Here is a 13,057-nt window from a genome sequence, read left to right as displayed (position 1 = left end):
CCGAGTAAATGTGCTGTGGTACAGGTTAGTCGCGGTAATTTGTACATGTAGGTAGGGGTAAGGTGGCTATGCATAGATGATAAACAGCGAGTAGCAGCAGTGTAAAAACAAAGGGGGGAGGGGTCAATGTTCATATACCGGGTGGCCATCTGATGATTAGTTCAGCAGTCTTATAGCTTGGGGGTAGAAGCTGCTAAGGAGCCCTTTGTACCTAGACTTGTACCGCTTGCTGTGCGATAGCAGAGAGAACCGTCTGACTTGGGTGACTGGAGTTTTAGACAATTTTTTGGGGCCTTCCTCTGACACTGCCTGGTATATAGGTTTTGGATAGACTACACTCTGTAGCACCTTACGGTCAGATACCGAGCAGTTGCCATAACAGGCGTTGATGCTACTGGTCAGGATGCTCTCGATGGTGCAGCTGTGGAACGTTTTGAGGATCTGGGGACTCATGCCAAATCTTTTCAGTCTCCTGAGGGGGAATAGGTGTTGTCGTGCCCGCTTCACGGCTGTTTTGGTGTGTTTGGACCATGGTTGGTTATTTGGTGATGTGGACACCAAGGAACTTGAAACTCTCGACCCGCTCCACTTCAGCTCCGTCGATGTATAATGGGGGCCTGTTCGGCTCTCCTTTTCCTGTAGTCCATGATCCTTTGTCTTGCTCACATTGAGGGAGAGGTTATTGGCCTGGCACCACACGGACAGGTCCTTGACCTCCTCCCTATAGGCTGTCTCATCGTTGTTGCTGATCAGGCCTACAGCTGTTGTCATCAGCAAACTTCATGGTGGTGTTGGAGTTGCGCATGGCCACACAGTCGTGGGTGAACAGGGAGTACAGGAGGGGACTAAGCACGCACCCCTGAGGGGAACCTGTGTTGAGGATCAGTGGCAGATGTGTTGTTACCTACCCTTACCACCTCGGGGCGGCCCGTCAGGAAGTGCAGGATCCAGTTGCAGAGGGAGGTGTTTAGTCCCAGGGTCATTAGCTTGGTGATGAGCTTTGTGGGCACCATGGTGTTGAACGTTGAGCTGTAGTCAATGAATATCATTCTCACATAGGTGTTCCTTTTGTCCAGGTGGGAAAGGGCAGTATGGAGTGTTATTGAGATTGCGACATCTGTGGATCTGTTGGGCGGTATGCGAATTGGAGTGGGCCTAGGATTTCTGAGATGACTGTGTTGATGTGAGACATGACCAGCCTATCAATGCACTTCATGTCTACTGAAGAGAGCTATGGGGCGGTAGTCATTTAGGCAGGTTACCTTCGCCTTCTTGGGCACATAGTGGTCTGCTTGAAACGTGGGTATTACAGACTCGGTCAGGAAGAGGTTGAAACTGTCTGTGAAGACACTTGCCAGTTCGTCCGCGCATGCTCTTATTACACGCTCTGGTAATCCGTCTGGCCCCGCGGCCTTGTCAATTTTGGCCTGTTTAAAGGTCTTGCTGACATTGGCTACGGAGAGCGTGATCACAAAGTCCTCCGGAACAGCTGGTGCTCTCATAAATGCTACAGTGTTGCTTGCCTCGAAGCGAGCATAAAAGGCATTTAGCTTGTCTGGTAGGCTTGCGTCACTGGGCAGCTGGCGGCTAGGTTTCCCTTTTGTAATTCGTAATAGTTTGCAAGACCTGCCACATCCGACATTGCAAAGTTGTCATTCTTGGCATTCTCTCAACCAGCTTCATGAGGTAGTCACCTGGAATGCATTTCAATTAACAGGTGTGCCTTGTTAAATTCCACAAATTAACTTTTATTTCCTCTTTAATGTGTTTGTGACGAGGTAGATGTGGTATACAGAAGATAGCCCTATTTGGGAAAAGACCAAGTCCATATTATGGCTCATATAAGCAAAGAGAAACAACAGTCCATCATTACTTTTGACAAGGTCAGTCATTCCAGAAAATTTCAACTACTTTTAAAGTTTCTTCAAGTGCAGTTGCAAAAACCATCAAGCGCTATGATGAAACTGGCTCTCATGAGGACCGCCAAGGGAAAGGAAGACCCAGAGTTACCTCTGCTACAGAGGATATGTTCATTGGAGTTAACTGAACCTCAGATTGCAGCCCAAATAAATTCTTCAGAATTCAAGTAACAGGCACGTCTCAACATCAACTGTTCAGAGGAGACTGCGTGAATCAGGCCTTCATGGTCGAATTGCTGCAAAGAAACCACTACTTAAGGACAACTGTAAGAAGAAGACTTGCTTGGGCCAAGAAACATGAGCAATGGACATTACACTGGTGAAAATCTGTCCATTGGTCTGATGAGTCCAAATGTGAGTTTTTTTGGTTCCAACCACCGTGTCTTTGTGAGACGCAGAGTAGGTGAATGGATGATCTCCTCGTGTGGTTCCCACCGTGAAGCATGGAGGAGGAGGTGTGGGGGTGCTTTGCTGATGACACTGTCTGTGATTTAATTAGAATTCAAGACCCACTTAACCAGCATGACTACCACAGCATTCTGCCATGATACGCCATCCCATCTGGTATGCTCTTAGTGGGACTGTCATTTGATTTTCAACAGAACAATGGCCCAAAACACACCTCCAGGCTGTGTAAGTGATGCATCAGCTGACCTGGCCTCCACAATCACCTGACCTCAACCCAATTGAGATGGTTTGGAAGGAAAATCTACCCATGCTAGATTACGGAGATGTAATTTATAAATCAAATCAAATTTTATTGGTCACATACACATGATTAGCAGGTGTAAGAATGCGAACAGCATTATTTATGTCCAGATGGGATAGGGCAGTGTGATGGTGATTGCAATTTATAGATCGGCAGGGTACTCTCGAGCGGCTAGGTGTTCTTTAGCATTCAGCCATCAGATATGCCACCAATGCTCCTTATAGGACACATCACGGCACTCTACTCCCCTGTAAACTGATCATCTCTGTATACCTGTCGCAAGACCCACTGGTTGATGCTTATTTATAAAACCCTCTTAGGCCTCACTCCCCCCTATCTGAGATATTTACTGCAGCCCTCATCCTCCACATACAACACACATTCTGCCAGTCACATTCTGTTAAAGGTCCCCAAAGCTCACACATCCCTGGGTCTCTCGTCTTTTCAGTTCACTGCAGCTCACGACTGGAACGAGCTGCAACACACTCAAACTGGACAGTTTTATCTCAATCTCTTAATTCAAAAACTCAAACATGGACACTCTTACTGACAGTTGTGGCTGCTTTGTGTGATGTATTGTTGTCTCTACCTTCTTGCCCTTTGTGCTGTTGTCTGTGCCCTATAATGTTTGTACCATGTTTTGTGCTGCTGCCATGTTATGCTGCTACCATGTTGTTGTCATGTGTTGCTACCATGCTGTGTTGCTGCCATGCTATGTTATCTTAGGTCTCCCTTTATGTAGTGTTGTGTGTTGTCTCATCATGGTGTGTGTGTGTGTGTGATATATATATATATATATATATATATATATATGTATATTTAAATCCCAGCCGCTGTCCCCGCAGGAGGCCTTTGATAGGCAGTCATTGTGAGTTTGTTCTTGACTGACTTGCCTAGTTAAATACAAAATAAATGTTTTTTACAAAGCAGCCAACAAGTGCTCAGCATATGTGGGAACTCCTTCAAGACTTGTTGGAAAAGCATTCCCCATGAAGCTGGTTAAGATAATGCCAAGAGTGTGCAAAGCTGTCAAGGCAAAGGGTGGCTACTTTGAAGAATCTCAAATATAAAATATATATCTCAAATATAACACTTGTTTTGGTTACTACATGATACCATATGTGTTATTTCCTAGTTTTGTTGTCTTCACTTATTCTACAATGCAGAACAACCCTTGAATGAGTTTGTCCAACAGAATGAGTCCAAACTTTTGACTGGCACTGTGTATGTAATGTCAGTTCAACATTTAACACGTGTCTGATAATGCCTGTGAAACTCATCATAGCTCGGCGTAACGCTGACTAGTAGGTCAGCATTAACAAAAGACTCATTTTCCTTCCACTGCTTTCTCTGGTCCAGATTTCTTCACGGGCTCCGACTCCATCCAGGGTACGTGGTGTAAGGACATCCTGCAGACCATCATGAACTTTACTCCTCACAACTGGGCCTCTCACACCCTGAGCTGTTTCCCTGCTCCTCTTCAGGTACGGAGAGAGAGAGCGAGTCAATTTGGGCTCGCTTACAGGGGGCAGCCATAGAGAATTATTGACTGAGAGAATCCTATTTCAAACGCAACATATCACGGCGGTACCGCCCCAACCCGGCTTAAGTGAACATGTTATATTAACGGTACCTACAAAACCGACTGAGCCCATTCATATTTGTCAGATGACAGACAGACACAAAGTCCCAGTGGAACATATGAGTATTTATCCTTTTTCACAGAAGGAAAGGAGAAAAAGACATCTGTGTGCGCGTGTTCCCTCAGGCGTTCTTCAAGCAGAACAACGTTCCCCAGGAGAGCCGCTTCAACCTGAAGAAGAACGTGGAGGAGGAATACAGGAAGTGGAAGAGCATGACCAACGAGAACGACATCATCACCCACTTCTCCATGCAGGGATCGCCGCCCCTCTTCCTGTGTCTGCTGTGGAAGATGCTGCTGGAGACGGACAAAATCAACCAGATCGGCTTCAGGTACACCACAAAGTATTCACTTCTTTTCTATTTCTACGGTTGCACAACACTTAACCATTTTATTTGTGCATTTATGAAATGTATTCGACAGGGACGGTGCACATGAATCAACGTTTCCGGTTCAACATCGGGCTATCAGTTCCTATTTTAACGGTAGCAGGGCCACGTCCTGTGGATTTTGTTCTCATTATATCCTGCTGGTTTTATATGGTCATCAATAAATATTAGAAGGTAACCTGGGACCGTTTTTAAGGAGGTCAACATGATTGGCTGAGCCCTGTGAATGTTAAGTGGGTGGGGAACAGAGGGGTGTGGCTTCTCTGGGGTGCAGCTGCTCCTTCTCCAGACAGAGGGCAGTTGTGTGGATGGAGATGCCTGACCCCACGCACACGTCCCACTTGTCATTCTAGTCACGGTCGCTGAGAGATAATGATCTTTACACTCCCCGCACGCTCCGACAGCACCAATACAGCTCCGCTGCCGCTATCATCTCGTCTTTTAATTTATTTCTCTGAGCTCCCCCCCCAGACACAGTCTGTACCAGCAAGGCAGTTTTTAAAGTGCTTTCTGAAGCAGAAGTTGTGGCGACTGCCTGACAACCTGTAACCAGTGCCCAGCTGCTAAAGTGCTGTTGCTGATTCCATGTTGGTGTGGAAATCAGCACAGCCTCACAACCTATCCCTTGAGCCAGATTGCGGGTTATGTGCTGAGTGCTGCTGTTCCGTAGAGGCTATGTGCTGTCTGCTCTCTCTGCAGGCCTGGGGTTTGAGGCGATTGGAGTGCAGAGCTCTTCTAATTATCACCAGGCGGGAGGGGTGAAATGGCTGTGAAGGGCTGCTGTTTGCGTAACCCTCCGGAGGGAGTCTCTGTAAAAGTTCTTAAACACTCAATGACTCTCTCCCAAGCACCTTCTATACCCCTCTCTCTCTCTCCCTCCCTGACACTTTCTTTCCAACTCTCCCTCTTTCTCTCTCCATCTCTTGTCTGTAGGAAAGAATCTATGGCCTCTCCCCAACAGAGTTTGAGTGTGAGGAATGCGAATAGCCTTGTCTACTGTAAACCTGCCTCCGGCTCTTTACGTCACTACCCAGTCGAGAGTGATGGCTTTCCTTGAGTAGGCAGTCATGCACCGCACGCCACCATTTGTAATATGATTTACCTTCAGTGAAAGGTATTTTGCAACGGGGCTTTTAAGAAGTGACTAAGGACTTGGCTTTTGCGGTAACTGGCTGCTGTTAATGACAACCTGTGAACGCAACCGAGCCGGTACAGTGAAACTGCTCTCCTTCTGTCCTCTAAATAGGGCCTGTCTGCTAGGAAGCCAGAGTCTGGGGGATTGGGAGAGAGCAGTGGTGGTGGTTGTGGTAGGGCCAGGTGGGGTGGTAGGAAGGCTGCCACAGGGGGCCACTACCACTGGGAATGGCTACTGTGGGCCCTAGGCTTGGCTCTCAGCTTCTGGATGCTGTTGAGAGGAACACACTGAAGCAGATGGTGTCAGGCTGTTTGCTGGTTGTTGTTTGTGTTGATGATGGCTGTAAAGGGTGTTGATGGTGTTTGAGAACAGCTTTGCATTGAATCATGAAGTAATTGTGTTATTGACAGATGGCCTTTTGAATTCAGAGGAATAAATGCTCACTCGTTATAAAGACTCATGGTAAACAAGCAATGGTACTGTACATTATGTCAATTTGACGTGTGCGTGACTGTGCAGGTGTCTTTGTGTTGTGACACAAGGCCATCCTCCTGACCAGCCGTGTGTCCTGTCTTGCCCCAGGGTCCTGGAGAGGATCGGGGCGCGGGCGCTGGTAGCCCATGTCAGGACGTTTGCAGACTTCCTGGTCTATGAATTCTCCACGTCGGCCGGTGGCCAGCAGCTCAACAAGTGTATCGAGATCCTCAACGACATGGTGTGGAAGTACAACATTGTCACGCTGGACAGACTCATCCTGTGCCTGGTAAGGATGAGATGAAACTATGGGCCAGTCGTATGGTTCACCTCAAATGAAGCCTTTGAAAGCTTCAATCACATTATGGATAATTATGTTTTCAGATCGGACATTTAATATCTCATTGTTCAATATGAAACTGGTTCAGGTGTTCGATAACAATGTTTAGTTCCCTACTAATCTCTCGTTCCCATCGCTTCCCTCGCTCTGATCTCCCTCTCCTCTCCAGGCCATGAGGAGTCACGAGGGTAACGAGGCCCAGGTCTGCTACTTCATCATTCAGCTCCTCCTCCTCAAGCCCAACGACTTCCGCAACCGCGTCTCTGACTTCGTGAAGGAGAACGCCCCCGAGCACTGGCTGCAGAGCGACTGGCACACCAAGCACATGACCTACCACAAGGTACCGTACTGGCCCCCGACCCTGGAGCTCTGACTGACAGCTCCAGCACGGAAAGAGCAGCTCTGCCCTAAAGACAGTCTGAAAGGAACCAGAGAGGGGCTCAAGGCGATACGAATGTAAATGTCAACGGGAGGCCACTGTAGATCAGCCTGCGCCGTTGCCTGTTGAAATTTGGCCCTTTTTTAAATGTCACATTTACATTGGCTGGGCTGGGATCTCAACCAAGCTTTCTGTGGTGTTAGCTGTGTTAGTCTCCATCTGTTCTGCTGTAGTGATTGAATGACCTCCACTCACTGTTTCATGGCTCCCAAGCTTGCTCTTTCATTAAAGCTTGCAGGTGATACAGTTCCATTTGACTTGGACTCTTGTTTTCTTCCCTATTGTAACAGAAATACCCGGAGAAGCTGTACTTTGAGGGATTGGCCGAGCAGGTGAACCCGCCCATGCAACAGCAGTCCCACTACCTGCCCATCTACTTTGGTAACGTCTGCCTGCGCTTCCTGCCTGTCTTTGACATCGTCATCCACCGCTTCCTGGAGCTGCTGCCCGTCTCCAAGTCACTGGAGACCTTACTGGACCACCTGGGAGGACTCTACAAGTTCCACGGTGAGGAGAGGGTACAAGACCACGGGGACGAGTTCTGGTCTGTTGCTTTGATTGTCCATACAGCCTGGAGGTATACGGACGTCACGAAAGAGCCCCGATAGAAGAGCCCCGATAGAAGACCCCCTTTATGAGTCAATGTTACGCTTGCACTTGAAACATTTGGAATGATGTTATGTGGTCAGTTCAGATGGACGGTCTAATTGAACTGAATTGTGTGTTTCTCTGTGTCGTCTCCAGACCGCCCGGTGACCTACCTGTACAACACGCTCCACTACTACGAGCGTCACCTGCGCGACCGCACCAACCTGAAGAGGAAGCTGGTGCACGCCATCATGAGCTCTCTGAAGGACAACCGGGCGCCAGGCTGGTGCCTGAGTGAGACCTACATCAAGTGTGGCATGAACCCCCGCGAAGACAACGTCTGGATCCCCGATGACACCTACTACTGCAAGCTCATCGGACGCCTCGTCGACAATATCCTTTGCTGCAGTTTGTTCCCGAGCACATTTGACCTGTCCAAATCATTATCAGCCAGTTTTCTATGTCTCTGTCGGGATGTTCAGACCAATGAAAGTAGTCTCACGACATCTACGAGGGAATAGTTGACGTGCTAGATTGCTAGAAGGTCTTTCCAAGAATGAAAGTCTATGGTGTGTTCACTCACTGTTGTGTAGCTGGTGTATCTTCAGTATCATCCTTGACCTGCTGTCTCACCGATGGCTGGCAAGTCCCCCGGGCCGTTCCCGAACTGTGACTGGAGGTTCAACGAGTTCCCCAACCCAGCCGCCCACGCTCTCCACGTCACCTGCGTGGAGCTGATGGCCCTGGCAGTGCCCGGCAAGGACGTGGGCAACGCCCTGCTCAGCGTCGTCCTCAAGAGGTCCGAATGGGGTCATAGATCAAACGGGGGGCAGTAAGCAGCCAATTAGAGGGGAGATTGAAAGGTCTCTATGCTATGTAGACAAGGCACAGTCTTGTGGGCTCTCGTGACGCACGTGTAAATGTGTCCATTTTTATGCGGAAGTTCTTGTGCGAGGAATGGACGACGAGTCATCTCGAAGTGGTGCTGAATCACTGCAGTGTGTTAGCTTTCGGCAGAGCTCAGTTAGACCTGTGTGCCCCTCTGCATGACAGCGTCTGTATCTGTATGGTGTTGTGATTGATTGTCCTCCTGATGTCATGTGACCTCCCTCACAGCCAACCGCTGGTGCCTCGGGAGAACATCACCGCCTGGATGAACGCCATCGGCCTGGTGATCACCGCCTTGCCTGTAAGACTCCTCTCTGTTCTCACACACTTAGCACAAAGGCTTTGTTACATATCAGCAACTTATTGCGCCAGAAATCTCAAGTTCACGGCACACAGCAAACCTGTTTTTTTCCATTCGCGTGGTCAAGTTTCCACTATCCATGAAAAACAAGGTTCATACATTGTTGTTCTTACTGCTCACAGTGTAATTCTGGGCAGCCAGACAGTAGTGACAGCTTTACCCAAATAAACATCTATTTCATCCTTCAGCCGTCCTGCAGACTCCAGAGAACTGTCTGACAAGTCAGCTAAACGGTATGCGTGTCTGTCTGCCTGTCTCTCTCCTCTCTCTAGGAGCCTTACTGGGTGGTCCTGCAGGACCGTATCGTGAGTGTGCTGGGCAGTCCGTGCTTCACCACAGAGACTGAGTGGGTGGGTTACCCCTTCGCGCTGCTGGACTTCACCGCCTGCCACCAGTCCTACTCTGAGATGTACTGCAGCTACGTGTTGGCCCTGGCCCACGCCGTGTGGCACCACTCCAGCATCGGACAGCTCTCCCTCATCCCCAAGTAAGAACCAACATTAGTCCCCCGATTTAGCTGTTCTCCAGCCTTCTAGTCCTGGTCTACCAGCAGTCTCCTGATGAGCTGTTCTCCAGTCTTCTGGTCCTGGTCCACCAGCAGTCCCCTGATTAGCTGTTCTCCAGCCTTCTGGTCTACCAGCAGTCTCCTGATGAGCTGTTCTCCAGTCTTCTGGTCCTGGTCTACCAGCAGTCTCCTGATGAGCTGTTCTCCAGTCTTCTGGTCCTGGTCAACCAGCAGTCCCCTGATTAGCTGTTCTCCAGCCTTCTGGTCCACCAGCAGTCCCCTGATTAGCTGTTCTCCAGCCTTCTGGTCTACCAGCAGTCTCCTGATAAGCTGTTCTCCAGCCTTCTGGTCCTGGTCTACCAGCAGTCCCCTGATTAGCTGTTCTCCAGCCTTCTGGTCCTGGTCCACCAGCAGTCCCCTGATTAGCTGTTCTCCAGCCTTCTAGTCCTGGTCCACCAGCAGTCCCCTGATAAGCTGTTCTCCAGCCTTCTAGTCCTGGTCCACCAGCAGTCCCCTGATAAGCTGTTCTCCAGCCTTCTAGTCCTGGTCCACCAGCAGTCCCCTGATAAGCTGTTCTCCAGCCTTCTAGTCCTGGTCCACCAGCAGTCCCCTGATTAGCTGTTCTCCAGCCTTCTAGTCCTGGTCTACCAGCAGTCTCCTGATGAGCTGTTCTCCAGCCTTCTGGTCCTGGTCTACCAGCAGTCTCCTGATGAGCTGTTCTCCAGCCGTCAGGTCCACCAGCAGTCCCCTGATTAGCTGTTCTCCAGCCGTCAGGTCCACCAGCAGTCCTCTGATTAGCTGTTCTCCAGCCGTCAGGTCCACCAGCAGTCCCCTGATTAGCTGTTCTCCAGCCTTCTAGTCCTGGTCCACCAGCAGTCCCCTGATTAGCTGTTCTCCAGCCTTCTAGTCCTGGTCCACCAGCATCTCCCTGTGGTAGGGTGGTCGAGGAAAGTGTTAATTCATTAGTAGGTGAACGGAAGAGTGTCCTCCCCTCAATAGCCACCTTTCAGCGAGGATACTCATGTATATCCTACCGCGAGAAATATTTTTGAAATTTGCCATACCCACTTTGAATCAGCTTTTGTTTTGTCAGAGGAGAAAACATGCCCTCTTTAAAATAAAATAGAAATAATATGCTACTTATTGTTTTATCTATAAAATATCTGGAACAACTAACCTCATTTGTTTCCATCACTTTCCACATCTATATTGGGATCCGGCCCTGTAAACGTCATTTTCCTAACGGCGCGGAGAAGGACCCATCTCAATTCAAGCAAGCGTATTTTCTTCCATGTTCACTCTCAGCGACTCTTCTCGATTAACTTTGACCTTCAAAGGAAGGGATAGAGGACGCAGGAGGTGAGCAAATCTAATTGACAAAAGTCCCTCTTGCCTCCCTCCATCCCCACCATCTTGTCTCCTTCCTCGGCCCAAGCTGCTCACTCCTGTCTTATATCAGATGGGGTTTTGTTAAGAATTTGTCTGCTTCACGCCTACCCTGTGTTTTATCTGGACACAGTGGGATAGTCCTGCTGCTTCCCAGCTCAGGCTTAGCTTAGCAGGCATTCTCATCTAGCCTGGGAATATCTTCCCCTGTAACACTGTGTGTTCAGGCTTCGCTGGACTTCAAGCCCAAATAGTTATGCTCCCTGATGTGTCAGCAAGTGCCCTTGTGCTCCTGTGTGTCTGCTGGACTGTCATGTGAAATGACAGCAGAGCCCTGGCCTGCTGGGATTACATTACAATGAAGCAGATGGAAATGCCTTGGGATGAGACCGAGAAGTACAGTACACTATGTATTGGGCTGGCTACAGATTTCTGACATTATGTGATGCTACTGTTTAAGATGAGTAATGTGCCCGTAAATTGGACTGAGCATGGGGATTCTAATTTCAGGAATTGGTGCATATATGCCTTCATACTCTTTGGTCCAATAACATTTCTGTACATGTTCTACTTGCATAGTATCTCAGATTTCACTGATGATTAAATATTGTAACCTTTTACCCCTTCTCCTCCCCAATTTTGTAATATCCAATTGGCAGTTAGTCTTTTCCCATCGCTGCAACCCCGCCCTACGGACTCGTGGGAGAAGTGAAAGTTGCGAGCCACGCGTCCTCCGAAACGCGACCCTGCCAAGCCACACTGCTTCTTGACACACTGCTCGCTTTACCCGGAAAGCCAGCCACTGACGAGTGTCAGCTTGCAGGCGCCCAGCCCGCCACAAGGAGTCGCTAGAGCGCAATCGGACAAGGATATCCATGGCCGGCTGAACCCTCCCCTAACCCGGATGATGCTGGGCCAAATGTGCGCCTCCTCATGTGTCTAGCGGTCATGGCCGGCTGTGACACAGTCTGGGATCAAACCCGGGGCTGTAGTGACCCCCTAGAGCGCTGCGCCACTCGGGAGGCCCAATATTGTTTATCTTTGAGATTGAATTTGAAAAGCAACCAGAATAACTACAAAAGCAATTTATATTCAAAAGCTCATCAGTATGAGTGAGCAAGATATATACGATGACCTCTCCTTGCCAGACAGTCATTACCTTTGTGACGGCTCTCAGCCTGTGTTTGTGTTAGTGTGGAAGCGCTATCATATTATTGTGACGGGCAGGTTGCTGCTATCCCCAAGCTGTCTTCATCAGTGTGGTGCGGGGCGCGTGGGAGATCTCAGCAGGCGTCACGGCGTTCTGACAACAGAGCCCGGTGACGAGACGCACCGCCTGTGGTTCGGGCAGCCGAGTGGGTACACCTCACGCTGAAGCTTCTGGAACACAGATCACACATGACAAGATCCCAGTGGGATCCATCTTGTCGTCTACAAACACACTGAGGCTTTGGTCCTGCTGTACCTGGTTTATATTCCACTGCCTGTTCATTCAGAAAAACCCTGTCAATTATCATTCAAGTTCAATGCCTCCACTGTCTTTCCCCCATTTGCATACAGCTCTCACAGTTAGAGCCTTAGTCACTTTTGAACATCGGGTGCTTGGTTTTACAAATCACTTTCATTTCTGGGGAGATTTTTCAGTCCCTTTCTCCTCCATCCCAGCATGTCTTTGAACGAGCGCAGTCCATCTTCTCCTATTCGGTCTGTCTCTTTACGAGACGTGTAACATTCTCTCTCCCTCCCTCCCCAGGTTCCTGTCTGAGGTGCTGAAGCCCATAGTAAAGACCGAGTTCCAGCTCCTCTATGTGTACCACCTAGTGGGGCCCTTCCTCCAGCGCTTCCAACAGGAGAGGACCCGCTGCATGCTGGAGGTACTGACTACTCCTGTCAATATATACCTCTCCTCCTCCATCTCCCAGTACAACCCTAATACACCATACAATCCCACACAAAAGGCCTGTCAATTAAATTCCCTTTCACACTCCCTTGACCATTAAAGAGGATAGAACTGATTGTGTGTGTGTGTGTGTGTGTGTGTGTGTTAAAATGGACAATAGCTGGTTAGGTGGCTCACTGAGAAATCCTGTTATTTGTGGAGAGGGAGAGTGAAGGTCCTTGGTCTCCTCTCCCAAGAGGCAGTGGCTCTGTGCTGGGGTTATGCTGTGGCTTCCCATGGACAGCTCTAATGAATCTGCAGTTCTGCTGTTGACCAGCCTGCCACCCCCCTGGAGCGGCTCTGAAAAAATATCCGTTCTGAAATAGCCATTCATTCTGTTTTC

At 49.1% G+C, this 13,057-nt stretch overlaps 1 protein-coding gene across 2 annotated transcripts in view; it reads left to right on the top strand.

Annotated features, from left to right (window-relative positions):
* The window catches only part of med23 (mediator complex subunit 23), a 30,540-nt gene that overhangs the window by 13,987 nt on the left and 3,496 nt on the right, over positions 1 to 13,057 (top strand). Inside the window, exons 18-27 of one of the 2 annotated variants that reach the window (XM_064990921.1) lie at positions 3,988 to 4,112; positions 4,397 to 4,614; positions 6,377 to 6,557; positions 6,778 to 6,948; positions 7,338 to 7,554; positions 7,792 to 8,028; positions 8,269 to 8,434; positions 8,752 to 8,824; positions 9,157 to 9,371; positions 12,529 to 12,649. In XM_064990921.1, the coding sequence (XP_064846993.1) occupies positions 3,988 to 4,112; positions 4,397 to 4,614; positions 6,377 to 6,557; positions 6,778 to 6,948; positions 7,338 to 7,554; positions 7,792 to 8,028; positions 8,269 to 8,434; positions 8,752 to 8,824; positions 9,157 to 9,371; positions 12,529 to 12,649 (1,724 nt within the window). The remainder of the gene's footprint in view (positions 1 to 3,987; positions 4,113 to 4,396; positions 4,615 to 6,376; positions 6,558 to 6,777; positions 6,949 to 7,337; positions 7,555 to 7,791; positions 8,029 to 8,268; positions 8,435 to 8,751; positions 8,825 to 9,156; positions 9,372 to 12,528; positions 12,650 to 13,057) is intronic. The other variant, XM_064990922.1, reaches the window with a different exon arrangement.

This window comes from Oncorhynchus masou, chromosome 16 (assembly GCF_036934945.1).
Source record: "Oncorhynchus masou masou isolate Uvic2021 chromosome 16, UVic_Omas_1.1, whole genome shotgun sequence".
In the NCBI taxonomy this organism is placed as follows: domain Eukaryota; kingdom Metazoa; phylum Chordata; class Actinopteri; order Salmoniformes; family Salmonidae; genus Oncorhynchus; species Oncorhynchus masou.
Note: the sequence above shows the minus strand (reverse complement) of the source record. Positions and strands in the feature narration are given on the sequence as shown.